Raw genomic sequence first — 27,384 nt, 5'->3', positions numbered from 1 at the left:
GTCTCCTATCCACCTACTTTATATATCCGCTCATTAGATCACCTACTTACTCAGATTCACCCACTGATTTGATCTACCCACCCACTGGAGCTCCTATAAACGCACTTGATCTACCCTCCCACTTAACATATCCACTTGATCTACCCTCCCACTTAACATATCCACTCGATCTATCCTCCCACTCGATCTCCTATCCACCTACTTTATTTATCCGCTCATTAGATCATCTACTTACTCAGATCCATCCACTGACTTGATCTACCCGACCACTGGATCTCCTATAAACGCACTTGATCTACCCTCCCACTTAACATATCCACTCGATCTATCCCCCCACTCGATCTCCTATCCACCTACTTTATCCGCTCATTAGATCACCTACTTACTCAGATCCACCCACTGACTTGATCTACCCACCCACTGGACCTCCTATAAACGCACTTGGTTTACCCTCCCACTTAACATATTCACTTGATCTATCCCCCCACTCGATCTCCTATCCACCTACTTTATTTACCCGCTCATTTACTTACCCACTACCCATCTACACGCTTTCCTACCCCCTCACATCGTCTCATATTCACTCACATCATCTCCCACCATTCGATGTACCCATTCACATCGTCTCCCATCACTCACTTGATGTACCTACTCGATCTCCTACCCACTCACATCATCTCATATCCACTCACTCGCTATCCTAACCACTCGCATCATACTGTACTACCCACATGACCTACCTGCCTAGCACTCACTCGATGTCCTACCCACTCGCTCGATCTCTTACCCACTCGATGTCCTGCTACTCACTCCACCTTCTACCCAGTTGGTCTCTTACCCAATTCAATTGACTACTATCGATCACTCGATCGCCTATCACTTATTTGATCACTTACCCACATGGTCACTTTTCCTCTCATCCGATCACTTACTCAAAAATTGTATCACTTACCAACGCATTCATTAATTTCGTCACTTTTTAATATCTTTACGAACCCACGTAACCAGTCACTTACCAAATTGATAATTTACCGGCGTAACCACAAATTTGCTTACATACAGATATCTGTTCACTTGAACACTTATTAACTTGACCACTTTCCAACTAATTTCATCACTTCCCCACTCACTAATCTGGTTACTAACTGAATAGTGTGAATTCACATCCTTTTATTCCATTATCTGGCTTCCTAATCTGTCTCATAATTTGTATCATCATCATCATCATCATCATCATTATTATTATCATCCTCAGCCACCGGCGTGGCTCAGTCGGTTAAGGCGCTTGCCTGCCGGTCTGAAGTTGCGTTCGGGCGCGAGTTCGATCCCCGCTTGGGCTGATTTACCTGGTTGGGTTTTTTCCGAGATTTTCCCAAACCGTAATGTGAATGCAAGATAATCTATGGCGAATCCTCGGCCTCATCTCGCCAAATATCATTTCGCTATCACCAATCTCATCGACGCTAAATAACCAGATACAGCGTCGTTAAATAACCAACTAAAATAAAATAAAATCATCATCATCATCATCATCATCATCATCATCATCATCATCATCGCAGTTGTTATCTATTGTAGTAAAAGTAAATCATTCGCTAGAACTGCAGATATGTACAACATACAATTTAACCAAGGCAGTTGTCAAAATATTTGTAGGTTTCGTTTATTTTTTATCTTTTTATGCTTTCCTGACTACTATTTTAACTTCAAGAGATTATTTTTTGTCTTGGTTTTCAGTTGATGATTTAAAAGGAATTTTTTTTCGTGGCTTATTTCAAAGTAATATTTTGGCATCTGCTTAGAAGAACTGAGGAAAATAAAAATCACCACAGAATAACCAGAATCTGGAAATCAACGAAAGTCGTACCATTATTTTTAATTTGCTATGATTTGCAGTTCGAACACTATCTTAAAGACTAGAGCGTCGCCTTTTCATGCTGCAGACATAGCTTAAAATTTTGATGTTTCGATTCTGAAATTACTGATGGACAAGAAGTGTATGGTATTATTTATCAGGTTTTATCAGAATGTTAGGGGAAACTCTGGCAAAGCGGATAAGATAAGAATAAACAATGCCACAGGCTATATTTTGGTGCTCCCGAAATAAAAACTTCATGGCTTTGGTTGTGACACATGTTGTCCACATATATAGAAAACAGCAATTCGTTTCTCGTACCTACGGACAGTGATATGATTTGAGAAAGAAAATATAGTTAATTATTCGCTTTGACCGTGTACCCGGGCAAAGCGAATAATTAACCCGGGCAAAGTGAATATCCCTATAACATTTTCACCTTTCTATTTAATTTCTATGCACTGATAATAAAATTAAATCAACACATAAACACGATGTTAATGAGTGTAATTGATGTATTGAATATTTCGTCAATCTCTGAAGATGCCGACATCACAGAGGTGGTTGATTCTGAGTGAGCATTAACTGTTTCTTCAGCCGCTGAAGAAGCTGGCACCGCAGAATTTGTTAAATCTGAGCCAGCTGTCGTTTCGCTGGTTTCTGTCTCAAGTGGGCGATCTGTAAGTTCATCTGGAGCAAACTCTTCATCAACAAACACATTATGGTTATATGGCCAGATAGCAGAACCACTGATTGGAAGATTTTATTTCTTCAAGTGCTTTCTTCATGTCTTCTTCCGACCATTTGGCTTCTCCGTCTTCTTCTTGAAAAATTAAACCATCTGAAAACACATTACGACCTTTTTAATTAAAAATTAAGATCAGTGTTGCTGATTTATAATTTAATTAGTGTGACTTAATGCCTCCACTATGTAAAAATGATCTAACACGCTTTATTATAATAGACAAATATATACAAAAATACAGCTGACACTTATATAGTGGATAAGTTATCCACTTTGCCCTATTCACTTTGCCCGCAGACGCCACTTCGCTTTTCATTTAAGGTTATACAAACATAAACGTCAATAATCTTCTTCGTAAGTACGGCATTTTAGAACTAATTCTATCGTCTATATATTACTATCACATAGCAAAGAATTTCTGCAGTACTGTATGTTGTACATATGTTTCTCTTACCTTGAAATATTTTAAGAAAACTGTCGATTTTCTTTAAACACACGCTGACTTCTTCTCTCACTAGCTAGAATGACGACAAGTCAGTTCCAGCAGCAAAATCTGGTTGGGATTCTTCCCCAACATAGCAGAAAGCGCTATCTGTTGGCGTTTCTAAGAAATAGGCATTATTCTCTTTGCCCGAGTTATTCGTTTTGCCCGAGTCTCCCCTACTTGTCTTCCGTCAAGCCCTGCAACAGCCTTCTTCTTTTCTTATTCTTCTTCTTCTTCTTCTTCTTCTTACGTTTAGTTCATCCCGGCTTTATTTAGACTAGCTCACAATTCCAGAAATTCCATCGATTTCTTAACTGGTAAAACGTACTTTTTTTTTGTAAGAAATCCCACAGTGCCGCTCCTTCTGCGTGACTAGAGATGCACCTAGATGATTAGGTAGTAAATCAGTTTCGACATCCAATATCTAATATCCATGAAAACGAAATTTACAATTTTTTTGACTAGTTTATTTAGATAAAACTTATGGTAGCTACTTAAACCATCTTCACAATAAGTTTTGACTAGTTTTTTTTTTAATAAAACTTACAGCAGCTGTAGAAATGGAATTCACTCTTTCTTAGTTAGACTATTTTATTTAAAGACAGCTGATATAACAACCATGGAAACCAGATTTACTATTTTAAAAGCCACCGGCGTGGCTCAATCGGTTAAGGCGCTTGCCTGCCGGTCTGAAGTTGCGCTTGGGCGCGGGCTCGATCCCCATTTGGGCTGATTACCTGGTTGGGTTTTTCCGAGGTTTTTCTCCAACCGTAAGGTGAATGCCAGGTAATCTATGGAAAATCCTCGGCCTCATCTCGCCACATACCATCTCGCTATCACCAATCTTATCGACGCTAAATAACCTCGTAGTTGATACAGCGTCGTTAAATAACAATTTAAAAAAACTATTTTAAACTCTTTTATTAAAAATAATTTACAGTACCTATGAAAGCCAATTTATTCTTGTTCATTCTTTTCAATTAAAATAATCTTTCTACAGTATAGCTCGCGCAAGGAACGATTACCGAAAAGCAATGGTGGCGTTGCTGTCTGTTTTGACGTGTGTATGTAGGAACGCCGAGGGAGCGAGAGGCGTGGGCCAATGGAAGTACTGTCTCTTCCAAGAAGATGAACAAATGAGGACATCGATGTGGAAATAAAAAACGTAGGCCTATCAAGAGAAAAATTCTAAGTTAAATAAACGCGCAACATATGTTTACGAATGAAATAATAATACCGTGCGATACAAGACACGTATCCACATGCAATGGAACAAACTGAAGTCGTAGGACCGTATTCATAGACATTTTTAGCGCGGGCTCCCGGTGTATGGTCAATGTTTTTCGTATTCATAAACCAATGTTAGCGATAGAATATGATTTGAATTCTGTACTAGTAACCAGTGGATAGCCGGGGCTAGCTTAGTATGCTCGTAACGCGTGCTGCGAAATGTCTATGAATAGCACCCGTACAGTGTTGCCAACACATAAATTGTGTCCCCGCCAGTCTAACACCTCAAAATCCATCAGAATCCGTCAAGAATAAAAAAAGGCCCACTCAATATATCTACATATACAAATAAAAAGCAAATTTTAACACAACTTACTTACCAACTTTGATTAAAATAATAATTCGTCAATCTCTGACTTGATTACGAGGAAATCTGAAACAAGGGATTCTTTAACATGGTACGCACTGGCAGGGCTGTTCAAAGAAAAAGTAAAATCCTCCCAAAAATTAAACAATTAAAATTACAGCGACTAAAAAAAAAAGTCTCAAGACGTAAATCGTGATTTCTGCCAGAAAATCCGTCACCCGTCAAAGCTATTTTTTTCCCGTCCGCTACGTTGAAATTTCATCAGTTTTGACGGAATTTCCGTCCAGATGGCAACACTGCACCCGTAATGTAACTATCACTACGCAAGACTAATTCTGTCGATGTCATTTCTCTTCCGACTGTACTCTTCAATATCATTCACTCTATCTCGTGACCTTTCCTGTCGTCCGCTCGTCCTTATCACATTATTTCATTTGCATTCCTTCCGTCGGTATTCCGTGCTTGCGAGAGCTATAATAAGAATTCAACTAAATCCATTTGGGATGTGAAAAAATACATTATAAAGAAGTTATCTGGTTGAGGTTTTTCCCGGGGTTTTCCCTCAACCCAATATGAACAAATGCTGGGTATCTATCAGTGCTGGACCCCGGATTCATTTCACCGGCATTATCATCTTCATCTCATTCAGACGCTAAATAATCTAAGATGTTAATAAAGCGTCGTAATATAACCTACTAAAATATAAAAAAATATATAAAAGTGAAAGTGGGAATGTGTACATATGTTTGTATGTTCTCTATACAAATCTACACGCTTTGACCGATATTTGCCAAAGTTTGTACATTTAACCATCATAACCAGGAGAAGAACATAGGCTACATTAAAACTGGACAAATGGACGTTAAATTAATCTATACTAATAATAAACCTGTAGCCGAAATTTTTCTGGTAATTTTCGATTTTCCAAAAATAATTGGTCCTAACATACATAATTAACCACCCTGAAACCGAAAATCACTTTTTTGAAATTGTTGTTTGTATGTCTGTCTGTCTGTCTGTATGTTTGTTACGTTTTCACGCGATAATGGCTGAACGGATTTCGATGAAAATTGGGATATAAATTACGTTCGTTGTAACTTAGATTTTAGGCTATATGGCATTCAAAATGCATTATTTAAAAGAGGGGTTATAAGGGGGCCTGAATTAAATAAATCGAAATATCTCGCTTATTATTGCTTTTTGTGAAAAATGTTACATAACAAAAGTTTCTTTAAAAATCATTTCCGATAAGTTTTATTCTTTGAAAAATTTTGATAGGACTGATATTTAATGAGATAAATGAGTTTTAAAATTAAAATAACTGCCATATAAGGCCGTGTAATGAAATAAGAAACAAATGACTTCGTCTATAAGGGGCCTTGGACAACAATCGAAAGCTATGAAAGATAGCCTACAGAGAATGTTTCTGTGTTTGTATGAAGTAATATCGGAAGCTAAATTAACCGATTTGTATAATTAATTATTATTTCACCATTGGAAAGTGTAGTTTCTCTAGATGGACATAATGGTATAATGTTATTACAGTAACTTGTGAGTGAATTGAGGACAGGTAAGATTAAAATAGCATCTTATGCACAGAAAACTTGATAGGCTATTCTGTATATTCGTTTCCTGTATTTATTAAAATAATGTTTATGTACACATTCATTTGAATCTCAGAGAATTAACGAACAACGAGAGTGTATTGATTTAGTAAGCAGTAATAGTATGTTAGCTTAGCATTCCATTATTTTATAATCCAAATTTTAACTATGCTCAATTGAAACGTGTTAAAATACATAAAATCCATATGCATTAAATGCAATGCAAAAAAATTGGGTAATGAGCCAAGCAGATTATGTTGCGCTGTTGTATAAGTTGTTCCTCCAGAGATTCAAGAGCCCCCATAACAAATTAAAAACTTACTTATCGGAGTACATCCGTCATCAACACACCTTTTTACATAATATAATATAATATAATATAATATAATATAATATAATATAATATTGTATTATATTATATTATATTATATTATATTATATTATATTATATTATATTATATTATATTATATTATATTATATTATATAATCTATACTAATAATAAATCTGTAGCCGAAATTTTTCTGGTAATTTTCGATTTTCCAAAAATAATTGGTCCTGACATATATAATTAACCATCCTGAAACCGAAAATCGCTTTTTTGAAATTTTTGTTTGTATGTCTGTCTGTCTGTCTGTCTGTATGTTTGTTACCTTTTCACGCGATAATGGCTGAACCGATTTCGATGAAAATTGGAATATAAATTAAGTTCGGTGTAACTTAGATTATAGGCTATATGGCATTCAAAATACGTTGTTTAAAAGGGGGGGGGTATAAGGGGGCCTGAATTAAATAAATCGAAATATCTCGCTTATTATTGATTTTTGTGAAATATGTTACATAACAAAAGTTTCTTTAAAAATGATTTCTGATAAGTTTTGTTCTCTGAAAAATTTTGATAGGACTGATATTTAATGAGATAAATGAGTTTTAAAATTAAAATAACTGCCATCTAAGGCGGTGTATTGAAATAAAAAACAAATGACTTCGTCTATAAGGGACCTTGGACACAACAATCGAAAGCTATGAAACATAGCCTACAGACAATGTTTCTGTGTTTGTATGAAGTAATATCAGAAGCTAAATTAACCGATTTGTATAATTAATTATTATTTCATCATTGGAAAGTGTAGTTTCTCTGGATGGACATAATGCTATAATGTTATTACAGTAACTTGTGAGTGAATTGAGGACAGGTAAGATTAAAATAGCTTCTTATGCACAGAAAACTTGATAGGTTATTCTGTATATTCATTTCCTGTATTTCTTATAATAATGTTTATGAACATATTCATTTTTATCTCAGAGAATTAACGAACAACGAGAGTGTATTGATTTAGTATGCAGTAATAGTACGTTAGCTTAGCAATCCATTATTTTATACTTCAAATTTTAACTATGCTCAATTGAATCGTGTTAAAATACATAAAATACATATGCAATAAATGCAATGCAAAAAAATTGGGTAATGAGCCAAGCAGATTATGTTGCGCTGTTGTAAAAGTTGTTCCTCCTGAGATTCAAGAGCTCCAACAACAAATAAAAAACATTCTAATTCGAGTACATTCGTTATCAACACACTTTTTCATAATATAATATAATATAAACATAATAATATATCTGTAGCCAAAATTTTTCTGTTAATTTTCGCTTTTCCAAAAATAATAGGTAATAACAATTAAGAAACATGTTAAAGGAATTGTCATTGCACCAAATGAGTGGTCTCTGGATCAAAATGATCGCATTTCAATATTTTAAATACAATTTAAATTAAGTAACATATTAAACGATTTATCCTTCTATCAAACACGAATGTTCCCTGGATCAAATGTCCTATTTTAATTATGTAATTGCTTTATATTTATTTCTAACGGGTGCAGCGGAGCGCACGGGTACGGCTAGTATAATATAATATAACTTAAGTTATTTGAAGGATTCAGAACCATAGTGGGCCAAGCTCCATTTACTGAATACGTAGAAAACAAGGGTTAAAATGAAGTTATTACCATAATTCAATGGAAACATGTAGCAAGTAAAATAAAGTATACATATTAAATCTAAATGATGTCAGTGTTCATTAAACTATGGTTGCATGTAATAAAAATTAAGAAACATGTTAAAGGAATTGTCATTTCACCAAATGAGTGCTCTCTGGACCAAAATGATCGCATTTTAATTATTTGAATACAATTTAAATTAAGTAACATATTAAACGATTTATCCTTCTATCAAACACGAATGTTCCCTGGATCAAATGTCCTATTTTAATTGTGTAATTACTTTATATATACAGTATATTTCTAACGGGTGCAGCGGAGCGCACTGGTACGGCTAGTTAAAAAATAAGAAATAAATACGATCAAACATTCATGTATAATATTAAATACAATCTTCTACAGTCAATTGTTCTTTATTATTGTCTGTTGTATTCAATATCGACTTTCACGAGGCCGTGAAAGAGCACGAAAGCATTGTTGATGCATCACAAAGGCTAAAATTTAGACAATTCATGCAATAAGTGTCTTTCCGCATTTCTCGATACAGTTGTAGATATTGAGCAATCTGTATTTTATCCAACTTAATTCTTGAATTCTTTGAAACCACATAATTTAATACTAAATTTTGAATCACCAGTAGTACCGGAAGTATTGCGAAATATTGACACACCAAAATTATGCAATGGAGCAAGAATTGCTGTGAGAAAAAAAAAGGTGATATAAGTGACAATATTAACTGGTAAAACAAAAGGAGGTGTTTTATCTCCCGTATTCCTATGATACCTACTAACTTGCCTTTCAATTTTAAACAACTGCAATTTTCTTTCAGCGGGACTAGCATTTGTAATGGCCATATTAAAATAAAGCTTAGGTACAGTCGCTCAAAGTTACAATATTAACTTAGAAACTCCGTGTTTTTCACATTCCCAACTATGCAGCTTGCTATCGAGTGGGCGTATCTAAACGTATTTTATATACTTATATTTATGCAAAAGAGGGGAAAACAATGCATTTTACTCTTATAAAAAAACAATTCGATTATATTTTTGTTATGTTGCTAGTGTTAGTATATGAATTTACGTTAAGCCCACTGAAAATAACATCGTATTAATTCTAAATTATAGCCTACGTCTCTCAAAATATTGTTGTTCATGTCCGAAAATGTGTTACAGCGACATTCTATCTGTATAATCATGTTGCCAATCAGTTAAGCATTGTGGGAAGAACAATGTTTTAATTTTTAAAATATACGTATCCCACAATATTATTATTTATGTTAAAAAGTGACTTATTGCGAATTTATATATTGTATCTTTATTTTGTATACAAAATAAAATATAATATAATTAATATGTTCTTGATTTCTGAAATACAATTTCTCAAGTCATATTTAAAAAACTGGGTATGATATAAACTGGCTTACAGCTGTCAAGGGGTAAAAATATTCGAATATAAATTAAATTACATGACGTACATATTGATTCTTTGGTATGACCAATAGAGAGATACATGTTTGCTGACGATGACACCCCAACGGGTTAAGACTATTAACAAGGGAATTCCCTATTTATCGTCAGCTCTCTTTGAAGTTCAAATGAAAGCACACATAGTCACGAAAGTACGTGAAATGTGTGTCAGGACATCTTCACGTCAATGTACGGATCTTATATCATTTTATCTCTGCCTCTGTGTAACGTCACATTTTTGTGTGGGGAGGAAAAGAGATGGAAGAAAGGTTGTAATGCTTTTTAATACTCTAACGCTGACGAATAATGTAAGGCACTTGAAATTTAAGTCATTGACCACCAGAGATGAAATGTAAGATCTGTAGAACATTGGGTCAACGCCATGTGGATGTACAGGGACTAAGGGGTGTGTTTATGTTTTGCTGAACTTCAAGACAATGCTAACTCATTTAAAGTTCGTGTGACTGTAGCCTGCATATATTTCGTTTTACCTTGTTTATAGTTTGATTTTTTCTATTATTTTATTTTATTTCTGGTGATGTAGAAGAGATGGTCTAGTGGCCTTAACTACACCAGATTAAATAAAGAAACAATATATATATATATATATATATATACACACACAGAGTGTTAAAAAAATACGGGGCATAATTTCAGGTATGTATTTCCCACATGTAGACAATCAAAATAGTCCATTACAACATGTGTCCGGAAATTCTTTATTTCCGAGTAATGGCCTTCACAACATTGAAATTCACCGGAACGTTTTTCTTTCCGCAGGTCGTTGCCTTCAAAGGAGACATTAAGAGGGCACTCTGACAGTTCATTCCGAGGCGAAGGTTACATTCAGTGTTGTGTAGGCGTTAGACTGTGCGACATGTATTCAAATCAAGAGCTGGCAGAGATACACTTCATGTACGGTAAGGCGGACGGCAATGCTGCGCTGGCTCGTCGTTTGTACCAGGAGAGGTACCCACAGCGACAATGTCCAGATCGGAAGACATTTGTACGTCTCCATTACCGTCTGTGCGAGTATGGAAAATTTAACTCTCCTGGTTTGGGAAGGGGACGACCAAGATCTACAATTCCAGAAGTACAGGAGGAGATCCTGGAGGCTGTGAACATGACTCCTTTTATCAACACACGAAGGGTAGCGTTGCAAGTCAATGTTCCTCATACGACTATCTGGAGACTGTTGAAAGAGTATCATTTGTATCCTTATCATTTGCAACGTGTACAGGCCCTGTCACCAGCAGATTACCCTGCACGAGTTAGGTTCTGTCAGTGGTTCTTGCAGCAGTGTGGTGTAAATCCGAACTTTCCTGCCCTAGTATTATTTACAGATGAAGCACAGTTCACACGAGATGGCATAATAAATTTCCACAATCAGCATGTATGCGCGTATGAAAATCCACGTGCAACTGTTCCATCTCATCACCAGGTGCGGTTCTCCCTCAACATGTGGGCCGGTATCATTGGTGATGGATTAGTTGGACCCCATGTACTTGTAAACAGACTTACCGGGGCAGGCGTACACAAACTTCCTGGAAAACACCATACCTCATGTTTTAGAAGACACTCCACTGATCAATCGTCAACACATTCACTTCTTGCATGATGGCGCTCCTGCACACTTCAGTCGTACGGCTCGCCTGTACTTGGATCGAAGGTTTCCTGATCGATGGATAGGTAGAAGTGGCCCAATTGCTAGGCCTCCACGCTCACCTGATCTGAACCCTCTCGATTTCTACTTGTGGGGCCATTTAAAATCATTGGTTTATTCGTCTCCGGTGCCTGATTTGGAATCCCTTCGGAATCGAATTGTGGCATGTTCTGAGGACATACGAAATACTCCTGGAGTTTGGGATCGTGTTCGCAGGTCAATGAGACATCGATGTGAGGTCTGTATTCAAGCAGGAGGTGGACATTTTGAACATCTTCTGTAATGACAACGACCTGCGGAAAGAAAAACGTTCCGGTGATTTTCAATGTTGTGAAGGCCATAACTCGGAAATGAAGCATTTCCGGACACATGTTGTAATGAACTATTTTGATTGTCTACATGTGGGAAATACATACCTGAAATTATGCCCCGTATTTTTGAAACACCCTGTATATATATATAATTAAATTTAAAAAAAAAAAACATTTAAACGCAAGGCTCATGATACAATGTTTTCTTCTCGGTGTCTGATCTACAGCTGTTTTAAATTGAGTTAACCCTGATAGGCATTAATTATTTCATGTAAATGACGCTATGTAAAGATTCATCTTTATGAAAGAGGTTGTCTACAGTTCAGTTTCCGTTTCCGAAAAGTCTAACAACCAGTTTAATTGAAAATAGAAGCAAAAATGAAAACCCGGGCAATGCCGTTTCTTATAAATGATAGTCATACAATTTATTCTTTATTATTTTTTTTATCCAATGCCACCAGGTTGTCTTTTCGACATTTCTGGTCTTCTCTCCTGGCCGTGGCTTAATTGTAACCCACTTCTGAGGTTGGGGCGCCTGGAAGGCGGAGTTACATTACCCCGATTTATTCTTTATACGTCCGTTGATTTTGAGGAATGCACACTATTCAAGGCCTTTTTAAATCATTGTATGTAGTGTTTTCTTGACAGTCCGGGACAAGTACTTAAATACCTGATACATTTTCTTACATTTTTGAACTCTATAAGGCAAAATGATTTCTATTGCGAGATAAATTATCTGTTTGTCAGTCAACTGTGCATATTTAAGATCCTGTCCAGCTTCCGTCAAGAATCTTGTGCTAAAAATGAAGACTCAACAGTCAACGGAGATGAAAACTCCAAAGCCAATGCAGTTGGTGATTTCGGCCATCAAGGATCTACGAGAGCCCAACGGTCCTACTCCGAAGAAGATAGCGAAGTATATCATGTCGCGCTATCCCACCGATACCAGCAAGCTGCAGCTGCAGGTAAACACCGCCTTGAAACGAGGAGTGACCTGGGGAATCCTGAGGACCGAACGGGGCCGCTACCAACTCGAGGACCTGGACGACGAGTCACAGCACATGAGGTCACACAGACGTCGCCGCCGCTCTCCTTCTGGACGCAGACACAGGAGGGGAGGACGCCGAGGAAGCTCTAGACGCAGGAGACGTCGCCGCTCTAGTTCCGGACGCAGACGCAGGAGCGGAGGGCGCCGACGACGACGCAGGTCTCCCATCCGTCGGCGAAGACGCTCTCGCCGCAGGGAGGACCTGCCTGTCAGGAGAGTAAAAAAGACTCCAAATAGAAGAGGGCGTCAGCAGCAGAACTGAGTCGGCCAGAGAACAAGTTGTGCTTGGATGTTGACTGCACAACTAGCATCTTTAAAAAAAAAAATTAAACACATTGTACCAAATTTTCTGATCCAATAAAATATTATTTTATTTTATCTGTCATTTTATTTATACTCCATGTATAGAAATGAACTTAGTATATTATTAGGTTTGTAGGCAATACTATTGAGATTGAGTAATGATAATTGGAGAAGTAACCCTGAGTAATTTAAGAAAGAAAAAACAAGTTGACAGTAGAAAGGTATGTGCCATATGAAATAAAATATAGACGCAAGTTACTATTTCCATTCATGAAGGCGGCAAGACATAAGAGCCATTTAAAAAATATATATGAAGACAAACTGAAAGTAAATGGAAAGTATTACGATCTAGAGTTTTGTCAAGATAATCATAATCATGTAGAATTTGGTATAAATAAAAACCTGTTAGGACAGCTAAACGGCAGAGCAGTGAACGCGAAAAATTGACGAGATCAACAAAAACTAGAATGATGACGGCAGAAAACCACAAACTGGGAAGGAAGGCAGACGAGGAGAAGAAAAATGGTAAATCAAAGTGCAACTCTATAAGGCAAAATTATTTCTATTGCGAGATAAATTATGTTTGTCAGTCAACTGTGCATATTTAAGATCCTGTCTAGCTACCGTCCTCGTAGTTCTTCGCCGTTGACTGTTGAGTTTCCATTTTTAGCTTACGTCATTCAGAAGTGACTGTAAACCTTCCGAGGCCTTCGACTTAAAGAGGTTTACAATAGACAATTGATGACAGAAAATCAAGTTTACGGTGATTAAATAATTGAAATAGAATATTGTAACTTTACAAGCTGCACAGTTACGTAATGTCTCTAAATAGAGACACCGATGCTGGGACCAGTTTAGCCTGGCGGCACGACCGGCAAGGAAACTACCTCCATCACGGGTGCACAAAAGGCCTGTTTTGCCTGAAAGGCTTACGCGGAGTTGCCATCTTTTGAAGTGGGTTATTCGTAATCCCATCTTATTCACTTCTCTTTTCGAACAAAGGCAGATCTCAACCATATTCATTCATTCACAGTGTTTTGCCCATTAGCTGGTCTTTCACTGCAAACCCAGCTATCTCCAATCTTTCCTATTTTATGCCTTTGTTTTTGTCTCCACATATGATTCATATATCTTAATGTCGTCTATAATCTGATATCTCCTTCTGCCCCGAACTCTTCTCCCGTTCACCATTCCTTCCAGTGCATCCTTCAGTAGGCATTTTCTTTCAGCCAATTCCTTTTTTCTCTTCCTGATCAGTTTCAGCATCATTCTTTCTTCACCCACTCTTTCCAACACAGCTTCATTTCTTATTCTGTCTGGCCACTTCACATGCTCCATTCTTCTCCAATGCTTTTAGTCGTTTCTCTTCACTTCGTTGTAATGTCCATGCTTCTCCCCATACAATGCTACACTCCACACAAAGCAGTTCATTAGTATTTTCCTTAGTTATTTTTCCAGAGGTCCGCAGATGCTCGTTTCTCTATTAAAAGCTTCCTTTGCCATGGCTGTCATCCTTTTCACTTCCTGCCGTAGTGATGGGTCGTTCGCGAACGAACTGACTCTTTTGAACGACTCTCTCCTTCGAGCTAGAAACGAGCTAGCTCGTTGAGAACTGGTCGTTCGCGAGGCACTTCCAGCTCCTTCAGCTCGCAACTCTCAACCAGCTCACAGCTCGTCTCACGACTCCCGCTCTCGAATAACCAATGACATTCAATGCATGATCACGTGACATCTGCAGTTACTTGGAGAAAGAGAAGGTGAGACCGCGCCATACGCCAGTAGCGGACGGATGTGGAATGTGGAACTAATATTACGCGGCTTTCTATCAGCTGATGTGTGTGTAAAAAATATACGTATAACATTGTATAACGTTTATGGTGCAGGCTTTGTTTTTTCATCTATTTTGTTTAACATAATACGATTGTCCCTGGCAGCCAGCTCGCGAACGAAAGAGCTATCAACCAGCTCGTGAACGAACTGACTCTTTTGAACGACTCTCTCTTGGGAGCGCGAGCCAACGAGCTAGCTCGCGCCCAAGAGCCGGTTGGACCCATCACTACTTCCTGGCAGCAGCTCATGTTACTGCTTATAGAACACCCCAAGTATTTGAAGTCATCCACTTTATTTACTGCATCATTTAGAATTCGCCTGTATTTTCTTCCGGTAACCACGGTCTTCTTAGGAAGTACAGCTCGATTCAGCGTTAATGGCCCCTGTCCTTGGTTGTTTGGCTAGTGAGCGAGCTGTGTGTTGCGTCATAAGAAAGAAATTTAATCACAAACGTGCATAGGAGGGGAAGAGGGAAGAGGAAGAATGAAAATAATATTTATGCTCGTAGCTGAGGGACACTCACGTCAAGAAAATACGTCATCATGACATTGTTTAGACAACAGACGTAGTGGTTAGTAACGGGACGTGTGGAAGAATATTGTGTTTTAAGACTGAGTGTACCGCGACATAAGAAGGAAGTGTTAGGTGTTATGACTGCGCGACCTGACCTGTGCGACCCAGCCAGCCTTAGTGATGAGTAACTCGCAGTACTGTCTCTTCCAAGAAGACGAACAAATGAGGACATCGCTGTGGAAATAAAGAACGTAGCAAGAGAAAAATTCGAAGCTAATTAAACCCGCAACATATGTTTACGAATAAAATAATAATACCGTGCGATACAAGACACGCATTCACATGCAAGGGAACAAACTGAAGTCGTAATGTAACTATCGCAACGCAGACTGATTCTATCGATGTCATTTCTCTTCCGACTGTACTCTTGAATATCAATCAAGCTATCTCGTGACCTTTCCTGTCGCCCGCTCTTCCTTATCGCATTGTTTGATTCGCATTTCTTCCGTCGGTATTCCCTGCTTGCGAGACCTATACTCATCAAAATAAAATTTATTAGTATTAAAATTTCCTACTAAAATAAAAAAAAAAATTCAACTGTCATGGAAATGAAATAAGGATGTTTGAACTTTCCTATTTACGGAAAACTTATACAGCATACATGCAAACGAAATTATTGTTGAACTTTCACATAGAAAGAATCAATATGCAGTAGCCATGGAAAGAAAATTTATCGTTGGTTTAACTGTTCTGTTTATAGAAAGTTTATGAAGTAGCCAAGGAAATCCAATTTACCATTGCTAAACTTTGCTATTTAGTACAGGAAACTTCTGTCTTATTTAAAGAAATTTACACGAGTATAGTAAGTACGAAGTTAAATATACCATTTTTTTAACCTTTACAATGAAATGAAACTCGTATAGTAAAACTGTGGCAAATTTACTTAATTTATTAAAAAACAAAAACAATTGCAATTAAATGAAAGACATGACATAGCCATGCAAACTACAGTACATTTTCCTTTTTTGAACATAATATACCTATAAATGCATAAAAACGATCTAGCTGAAATGAAACCAAATTTACGATTCAACTGTGTTAATAAATGTCATGTATTAGCTATTGAAAATAAATAAATTATTTTTTAACCTTTATAATTAATTATAGAAACACAAATGCAATAGGTATGGAAACAAAATTTACTATTGCAAACAACAAATTCCACAATTTGGGACATCTGGCCGAAATCTACGGCTGACCACTAGGATCCAGAATACAAAGCAGAGGTTAAATTAAAAATACAATATGATTGCGGAGAGAATACGGAACAATGATAAATTTAAAAATGAAGTACAATTTGATTTCGGAGAAACATGAGATAAAATACATTGAAGAGTAATGAAATGAAGTGAAAAAAAATTACATAGTATTATGCAAGTGATTATGTAAAATGGATAATTAATCTCTCAATACTATTAAACAAATTTTGTTAATGTTCTCATTTAAGAGAAAGGAGCATGGTTTTGGTTAACTTAAATGAAGTTCCCCTAGCGCCAAAAAGCAGTCCTTTCACTTCCCATGTATTAATATTCATTTTGTATCTCTCTCTTACTTACTTACTTACTTACAAATGGCTTTTAAGGAACCCGAAGGTTCATTGCCGCCCTCACATAAGCCCGCCAGCGGTCCCTATCCTGTGCAAGATTAATCCAGTCTCTATTATCATATCCCACCTCCATCAAATCCATTTTAATATTATCCGTCCATCTACGTCTCGGCCTCCCCAAAGGTCTTTTTCTCTCCGGCCTCCCAACTAACAATCTACATGTACTGTAATTCTGGATTCGCACATACGTGCTACATGCCCTGCCCATCTCAAACGTCTGGATGTAATGTTCCTAATTATGTCAGGTGAAGAATACAATGCGTGCAGTTCTGCGTTGTGTAACTTTCTCCATTTTCCTTTTAACTTCATCCCTCTTAGCCCCAAATATTTTCCTAAGCATCTGATTCTCAAATACCTTAATCTCTGTTCCTCTTTCAGAGTGAGAGTCCAAGTTTCACAACCATACAGAACAACCGGTAATAGAACTGTTTTATAAATTCAGATTTTTTGACAGCAGACTAGATGACAAAAGCTTCTCAACCGAATAATAACAGGCATTTCCCATGTTTATTCTGTGTTTAATTTACTCCCGAGTGTCATTTATATTTGTTACTGTTGCTCTAAGATATTTGAATTTTTTCCATCTCTTCTATTACACTCATCTCTTAAACTGATTGAGCATATTGGGAATTAAATCAATGGCTTTCCCAAAACACGCTCTGGAAATGTTTCATATAAAACAATAAAACAATTTTTTTTTCTCGAAAAGGAAGCAAGAACGAGCAATCTTGTATTACATTTTTCTTTTTGTTTGAAATACATTTCTCAAATAATAATCTCCCGAAATTAATGACATCACTTAAGGTTCACTCTCTATATTATACATGGTTGGGCAGATAAAACCGGCCCCATCTCATGTCATATGATTTGGAAAATAAATTATGTAGGGTATTGATTTCTTTTCTTTCTTTTTTCTTGAAAATGTAATTATGTTGGCTAATTATGTTGGCTATACTGTATCTTCCGCGTGTTTGGGTCATTGTTGTTGCGCCATTGTTGCTTATAACCTCTTCTGGTTACTTTTTAAAAGTCAGACGTACTAAATACATGTAAAGAGTTGTTCTTTAAATAAGCATGACTTATTCAATACCAGAGCGAATATTCATTGTGGAGGCGTACGTATAGACCAGCTCTATTAAGGAAACACAACAATTATTCAGAGACAAATATCCGCTTCGCTCAGTACCAGCGAAAAGCAGCATTCAAGATTTGGTGCGAAAATGGCGTACGACTGGATCCATAAAAAATGTAACAAGGAACAGAACTCCTTCTGTCCGGACTCCTCAACTTACGGCGCGAATTAATGAATTTATGACTAGGAGTCCTCGAAAGTCTACCACGAGATTGGCTCCACAGGTTCATGTGAGTAGGAGAACTTGCGGACGTGTGTTGAAGTTTTTGAAATTGAAACCGTACCGAGTGACAGCTGTACAACAATTGAAAGAGCCCGATAGAGATAAACGTGTAAATTTCTGCCTCTGGTTGTTGGACATGGTTGCAGTTGCATCCGCAATATCACCCATGAGGAATTGACACGTGTTTTTATGAACCTGTTGAAACGTGCACAGAAGTGTCTAGATGCGGATGGAGGACACTTCCAACATTTATTATAAAGGTAAATGCATTTTATTTTCATTCCATTTGAAGTTTGTTTCAAATCATTAGTACCTATCAATGTCATAACACAGGCCGGGTTTATCTGCCCAACCCTGTAGTTCCTCGATTTCCAATGAATAGGTTCATAATTGAAGGGTTCAGAGCCATAGTAGGCCAAGCGCCATTTATTAAAAACGGAGAAAACAGTAATTAAAGTTAGGTGAATGCCTTAATTTAATGAAGATTTTCATGTCATTTAGCTTTAATTTGCATACTTTATATTACTTGCTATATGTTTAATTAAATTATGGTAATCACTTAATTTTAACCATTGTTTTCTCCGTTTTTAATATATGGCGCTTGGCCCACTATTTAAGTTTTCTCCAGGCGATAACAGTTTTTAAGGAAGAGTCGTATGGTATACATATTCGTAATAAAAAGAAACTCAGGGAATGTTTTTGTGTTATAAATGTGTTGTTTGTACGGCTTTATTCGTATACCAGTGCCATGTAACTTGTGCGTGCTTGCGTGCAGGGAGGGAAGTAATATCCAGTGACCGGAGTGGGACACATTCTCACTTGTGAAATTGATCCTTCGCTGTCACAGTCAGTGCCTCTCCACTGAAAGGAATTTGGTTTCATTTTTATCTGCCACTAACTCTGGAGTGTATATTCAAGCACTTAGCCAGCGCTCTCCCGGTTTATGAAAACAGACCGCGTTTTTGCACAATAAAAAACCTGTTGCGTCGAGGAATAGACATTGCAGATGTGTACATTCCCAACGCGGGTGCCGCCCGCCGTCCCGTTCGCTCATTCAACGGCCTCTCCATGCCACCGGCATTTTGCGCAGCCAATCAAGTGGCTAATAGCAAGAGTTTAACCCTTTCAGCCACAGTGATTTTGCCAAAATCAATGAATGATTGATGATTAATACATGAACACGAATAAGTATATTTGGCTAGTTCAGATTAAAGTCGGCCAAGGGTTATTATCGACCGGTGTTCGCTTTAGAAATATCGGCAACAATGATTATAGACTTCCTATTAGTAAGTGTGCTGGAGTGCAAAATCAATTTATTGGCATTTGCTGTTGGTTTAGTTTTATTTAAGGAGTTAGGTATAGCTTACAGAAGTAAAATTTTGGAAATATTCAACATTTTTTTCCTCCATTACTGTATCTTGTACAATAATGAAAATTAGTATGTGTAAAACAGTGTCTTTCTGCTATATGAAAAAAAAATATATATTTTTACGATTTGAAAAAATTATTTACTTTTTTTTTTTTTTCAAAATTCAGTTCACTGTGCAGTGATGAAGCGTTTCCCACATAACTAAAAAACTATCAAACATTCTATGACGAAATTTTTTGTGTGTATTTATGCATGTCATATCTAAAATATGGTACAAGATCACTTATCTACCTTTGATAGATTGTCTGATAAAAATTAAATTCATTTTAAAAAAGTTCAAATATCAGTAATTTCTTCTAACACAAAATAAAAATAATAATATTTATGAAGGAATGTAATTGAAAGAGCATGATATTGTAAACACGAGTTTCAGCAATAAAATAAAAGACAGAGAACGTGAAAAGTTAACAAGTTTATGAGTTATGAGGGAAACGCTTCATCACTGCACAGTGAACTGCCACCTTTTTTAATTTCGAAAAAAAAAGATATATATATATATATATATATATATATATATATATATAATTTTTTCTAAACAGTAAAAATATTTTTTTTCATATAGAAAAAGGACAGTGTTTTACATTATTGTACAAAATACAGAAATGGAGGAAAAAATGTTGAATGTTTCCAAACATTTTACTGCTGAAAGCTGAACCTAACCCCTTAATCGAAACGAACCTTGCTGGATTAGAAAAAAATAATTGAAAAGAGAAGAAATGAAGTAGAAGTCAATAATTATAATAAGAATAATAATAATAATAATAATTATTATAATTATAATTATAGTTATTATTATAATTACTATTATTTGATTGCTTTATTTATTGAATTATTTAATCAATTGCTTTATTATTTATTTAATTATGTATTTAATTTTTCAATTATTTATAAAGGTACCTACCGGGGGGTATTAAGGCCTAGCATGTTATAAGGCCCACTACCTAGTTTTGCCATAAGTTATAGGCCTACATTTTCGCAAAAAGAGCAACAGCTCTTAAGACCTGAGGAAGAATTAGGTCTTAAAAGCTGGTGCTCCTTTTTTGCAAAAATGTATAACTAATGGCAAAACTAGGTAGTGGGCGTTATAACATGCTAGGCCTTAATACCCCCCCGGTACCGTATATATTTAATTATTTATTTATTTTTTAATTATTTATTTATTTAATTATTTACTTGTGTGTCTGTGTGTCTGTCTCTATATCTCTGTCTGTATAATTAGTGATTCCTATATCTATGTAAACATCTGTGACTGAAAGTGTTAATAGCGTGTTAACTAACGAGAGTTTGTTTGCAGGTGTTCGTGAGGGAACTGATCTCGAACGCGAGCGACGCCCTGGAGAAGCTGCGTTATCTGAGTCTTACGGGCGAGGTTCCCGAGGGACCCGACGCCCGGTCCCTCGAGATTCACATCGCGACGGACAAGCAGAACCGCACGCTCACCATCCAGGTAAGTGCTGCAGTATATTAGCCTAGACACACATGTTCTGTCTCTATAATCCAGGGGAGAAATACAGGGTGTTCAGTTGAGTATGTTACGAACGTCGAGGAATGTTAGACGTCGTTAGGAACAACTTTTAATAATGTGGACCTACTCATACTTGCATCGCCCCGTTAGTTACAAACCTTACATCGTAAACAAATTATGACGTGAACATGTCTTCTTCGATGTACACCCAGGTGGCCCGGGTTCGATTCCTGGTCCGGGCAAGTTACCTGGTTGGGGTTTTTTCCGGGGTTTTCCCTCAATACAATATGAGCAAATGCTGGGTAACCTTGGGTGCTGGACCCTAGACTTATTTCACCGGCGGCGATGAATTATGACATGTAAATTTCCAATCCGGCATTTGCCTTTATGACTGAGGGAAACATGAGACACTCCAGTCATATTAGTCGGCCATGGGGTTTGAACCCGGAACCTCCCGAATGCTAGTCTCAAATAGTACCGTCTGAGCCAACTCGCTCGGTACTTTGTATCTTTTTAGGGTAATGCTTATGTTGCGTAATTTACGCATCGACAGACAACAATCACTAGTAACGAAAATATTTTTAATTTATTAATATTAGAGGAGAAAAATTTGCTCCGGCGCCGGGGATCGAACCCTGGTACTTGGTTCTACGTACCAAACGCTCTCACCATTGAGCTACGCCGAAGTTCAATCCACAGCACCGGATCGAACCCCTCCCCTCCACTGTTTTTCCCTTTTAGCCTGACTTCAAGTTGGGCATGTACAGAGTGTTAAAAATAACGTTTACAACGTTTCCGGGATGATAGAGGATGTAAAAACAAACGTCTGTTTTAAGTGACAAAACTTTAGTAGATGCGCGTTTTTCCGCTAGATGGCATGTACAGAGTGTTAAAAATAACGTTTACAACGTTTCCGGGATGATAGAGGAGGTAAAAACAAACGACAAAACTTTAGTAGATGCGCCGTTTTTCCGCTAGATGGCCTGAAGGATAGATGACTTGACTTCCGTCACAACACACGACCATCTTGTAGGGCCTTGTCTGTTGCCTAACAGTCTCCATGGTGATAATTATTTTGCTTTTCTACACGACGTCTTACCAGAACTTTTAGAAAATATCCCATTGAACATCAGAGAACGAATATGGTTTCAGCATGACGGTGCCCTCCACACTTTGATCGTCGTGTCAGGAACCACCTAAATGCTACATTCCCCGATCGTTGGATTGGCAGGGGTGGGCCGGTACCGTGGCCACCTCGATCACCGGACCTAACCCCACTGGATTTCTTTTGTGGGGAGATGTGAAACGTTTTGTGTATGAGACGCCTATCGATACGGCAGAAGACTTAGTTGCTCTCGTTGTTGAAGCTGAACATGTTATTAGAGACAATGTTGGCCTTTTTGAGCGTTGCAGACACTCCATAGTACGAAGGTACCAGTTGTGCAATGCCTTCAATGGACGGCAGTTTGAACACCACCTCTAAAACGACAATTGATCTTGTTCTTTATGGATTATACTAACACTTACGTACACAATTAAGTCAATTAAGTCAATTGCCATTATACAAGGAGCGCACTCAGTTGAGGGGCTTGGTGGCCGGGATTCCAGACTAATATGCACAATAATCTGTATAGTAATATGCACTGTTGCTCGAAGAATCTAGGACCAAAAAATAATAATCTTTACATAGAAAATATTTTTTGTTGAATTTCCCCCACCCAAAAAAAATCTCTACGTCATTAATCTTCCTTTCATAGACAATTAAAATCAGGGACGTTCAAGAGGGCTACTCTGTATATCTCAGCATTTTACAGGAACTCAAAATAAATGACCATTGTGTCGGAGCACAGTAGTATTGCGTGAGATTGTGGTGTCGGAAAGCGCTTGTGCGTACTTGATCCTCTTGTCGGTTGAATCTCATTTTCAGGAACAAATGACCTTAACCAATTGCTGGCCGCCTATCATGTGGAAGAGGGGACTCATACGTCTCCATCCACCTTAATTTGAAGCAATTTACTATCCCATTAGTGATAAAACACGTAATTGAGAACGCCTGGGTATTCCAATTAGACTACCTGCTTCACAACGGTGTAGGAGAAGTTGCCTATAGAGTACGGCGCTTCAGTATAAGCTGCTTGCTTCTCACGGTTCCAGGTTATTGAATGGGACATTTCATATCTGTGAGTGTAGCGGCGGAACAGGTTTTCAGGGCGAGTTATTGGAAGCTGGTGAAATTGCGGTGACGTGCGCCAGCCTTTTTGTACTCCACGTGTGGAGTAATGGAGATTAAAACTGGATTTATAAGTGCAGGTATGGCCGGGCAGATAATTAAATGGATAACCTCTGTTCATGTTCTCCAGATAAAATGAGAAACTAAGATTCCTAGAGTCAGAAACTTATACAGGCAAATTGTTGAAGAAAATAAAAATATCCAGCTTATGTTAAACTTGTTTACCAAAATGAATCATTAAAACATCTTTGAAGCATTGGTATGACTTTTAAAACGAGTTCGTGAGATAATAGGTCCTTTGTTAATGCCAAGAATATATCTATTTCGGTCTGTGGCGGCAATTCAGCGAAGTTTATATCTGCTTACTTACTTATTGGCTTTTAAGTAACCCGGAGGTTCATTGCCGCCTTTACATAAGCCCGCCATTGATCCCTATCCTGAGCAAGATTAATCCAGTCTCTACCATCATATTCCACTTCCCTCAAATCCATTTTAATATTATCCTCCCATATACGTCTCGGCCTCCTGAAATGTCTTTTTCCCTCCGGTCTCCCAACTAACACTCTCTATGCATTTCTGGATTCGCGCATACGTGCTACATGCCCTGCCCATCTCAAACGTCTGAATTTAATGTTCCTAATTATGCCAGGTGAAGAATACAATGCTTGCAGTTCTGCGTTGTGCAACTTTCTCCATTCTCCTGTAACTTCATCCCTCTTAGCCCCAAATATTTTCCTAAGCACCTTATTATCAAACATCCTTAACCTATGTTCCTCTCTCAAAGTGAGAGTCCAAGTTTCACAACCATAAAGAATAACCGGTAATATAACTGTTTTATAAATTCTAACTTTCAGATTTTTTGTCGGCAGACTGGAAGGTAAAAGCTAGTTTATATCTGCTAGAATATAAACTAGCTTTTATCTGCTAGAATTTTTTTTTAAATCTCTTTGTGGTGAATTAATTCGATTGTAGTTTAGGGCAGTCATTATAAAGAAACTTTTTACTTTGTAGGAAATAAAGTTTAAGTGATCTATAGCGATTAACTCGATATTGATGCGGACTTTTTTTCGGTTTCTAAAGTGCCGTTTTCGCAGTGAGATGTAACAGGTTGGTGCGCAAATTCGTAGCGTTTTTGTTTTCCAAGGCAATACTGTAGGACCTTTATAAGAAACTTGTCATTTTATTGCCATAGTATTATTTCTTAATTATTTTATTTTACTACACTTTATCAACTGCGATGTTTATCTATCGTCTCAGTGCCGAATGTTATCCAGCATTTGCTCTTAATTGGTTGAGGGGAACCCCCAGGTAACCTGTTCCTACAAGGATTTGAACCTGGACTCGCTCGTTTCATGGTCAGACATGCTAACCGTTACTTCACATCGGTGGACGCCATAGTCTTATGTTACTGAATACGTCTTGCATTTTTCAATTTATAGAGAACTTTGTATTAAGTATGGGCTAATGAAAATGGCGTGTCAGTTTCTAAGAATTTAACATTTGGACGTACAATTCGGTTCGTTTAATCGATGACTAAAGGCATTGGAGTTCTTCAGAAATATATCAGTTTACAGAGATAATATGAGGAGGGAAAGTAGGCAGAAAATAGTTTTCTCGTATTGTAATAAATAACTTATAGACCTTTAAAATGATCTTTACCAGAGGTCTGCATCGGACGTTTTCGCTCGAACGCCAAGTAGTTCATAGCATAATCTGATAGGTAGCGCACATGCATGATGGGTAGAATTGTCGCGAGCGATAAATCCTTGAACGGTATAAGCGGAGCGTTAGACATTCGTTCTTGTTACAGTGATGAACTGTGTAGTAACATCATAGATGTTTATCATTTCAAAACTTTGGAGTGTTTAACTAATCTCTCCATAGTACAACTACAAAACTTTCTTTAAAATGTAATATAAATGTTGTAGGTAAATGTCCCCCCACCCCCACACACACACACACACACACACACACAGGAGTGATTTTGTTTTTGCCAAATCTGATAGATGTTATTGGATGTAAATGTACAGTAATTATTATAAACGGAGAACACAATCACGATAATGCAAGAAATATATCAAGTTTTCTAGTAATAATAATAATAATAATAATAATAATAATAATAATAATAATCTCTAATAATTAGTGTATCAATCTTTGCGTCTGTAACAGTTGTGCAGCATGATTATTCGTTTTATTATATTTTCTGTGACGTTATCTGTGAACTAATATTGTTATTAATTTACTGCTATATAGTAATATTTTGTAAAACGTTTCTACATTGTCGCAGTATATAGGCGGAACACTATGTATGGACCTATCATGTTATATATGTGGTAAATCAAATATTGAATAATTATTAATTAGGAATAATAAGTGTATATCGAAGTTTTTCATACTATTTTATTTATAACTTCATGTTACTGTTTTGGTACGTTCCATTAGACGTTTGTCATAAATGCAGAAAATAATGCCTTATTTTTACCGTGTGAGCAAAACATATCTGTATCTTATCTGTCGCCTTCCATACAAGATAAGACATGTCGGTGAGATGACCTTTTACCGTGCTTCTGTTTATTACGAGCGTATCACGACCGATCTTACCTCACTCGAGCGTGCGACATTCGACCGAGTTCAAGCGAGCGATTTAACTCCAATGCAGCACTCTGATCTGTACATACCAGTTCGCAACGATGCCCATAGTCGCCGCAGATACGATATTAAAAACTTGTAACTTACACTCACTTGAAGAATCTGTGCTACCAATTCATTGTTAGGCCTAGAGCTGCCTCTACTACAGAGATTTTACTTTTTTTGTAAGATATGATAGGTTTATAATGAAACGATATGTATACCGATCAGTTTGAAGTGAATCCCGATATATAAAATTAGGATTTATAATCAAAAATACAAAATAATTAAAAATATAAACACTATTGATATTCTATGTGAAACTCTAGTTATAAATAAACTTGAGTATGCCTCTATAATATGGTCACCTCAGTTCCAGTCCCATCAGATGCAAATAGAAAGGATACAGAAACGATTTTTGCGTTACTTATATTTTTAGAAAAACATCACATGTCGTCTTATGAAAAGCAAATTTCATATAATCCGTTACTTTTTTAATTTAATTATGAAACTTTAAAAATCTATCTATACTAATAATAAATCTGTAGCCGAAATTTTTCTGGTAATTTTCGATTTTCCAAAAATAATTGGTCCTAACATATATAATTAACCCTGAAACCGAAAATCGCTTTTTTGACATTTTTGTTTGTATGTCTGTCTGTATGTTTGTTACCTTTTCACGCGATAATGGCTGAACGGATTTCGATGAAAATTGGAATATAAATTAAGTTCGTTGTAACTTAGATTATAGGCTATATGGCATTCAAAATACATTATTTAAAAGGGGGGGGGTTATAAGGGGGCCTGAATTAAATAAATCGAAATATCTCGCTTATTATTGATTTTTATGAAAAATGTTACGTAACAAAAATTTCTTTAAAAATCATTTCCGATAAGTTTTATTCTTTGAAAAATTTTGATAGGACTGATATTTAATGAGATAAATGAGTTTTAAAATTAAAATAACTGCCATCTAAGGCCGTGTAATGAATTAAAAAACAAATGACTTCGTGTATAAGGGGCCTTGGACAGCAACAATCGAAAGCTATGAAAGATGGCCTACTGATAATGTTTCTGCGTTTCTATGAAGTAATATCGGAAGCTAAATTAACCGATTTGTATAATTAATTATTAATTCACCATTGGAAAGTGTAGTTTCTCTAGATGGACATAATGCTATAATGTTATCACAG

General features: G+C 36.8%; 1 protein-coding gene across 1 annotated transcript in view; it reads left to right on the top strand.

Annotated features, from left to right (window-relative positions):
• Trap1 (TNF receptor associated protein 1) overlaps positions 1-27,384 on the top strand; it is a 428,549-nt gene that overhangs the window by 291,229 nt on the left and 109,936 nt on the right. Inside the window, exon 4 of the mRNA XM_069824270.1 lies at positions 21,160-21,312. Within this exon, the coding sequence (XP_069680371.1) occupies positions 21,160-21,312 (153 nt within the window). The remainder of the gene's footprint in view (positions 1-21,159; positions 21,313-27,384) is intronic.

This window comes from Periplaneta americana, chromosome 4, assembly GCF_040183065.1.
Source record: "Periplaneta americana isolate PAMFEO1 chromosome 4, P.americana_PAMFEO1_priV1, whole genome shotgun sequence".
NCBI lineage: Eukaryota > Metazoa > Arthropoda > Insecta > Blattodea > Blattidae > Periplaneta > Periplaneta americana.
Note: the sequence above shows the minus strand (reverse complement) of the source record. Positions and strands in the feature narration are given on the sequence as shown.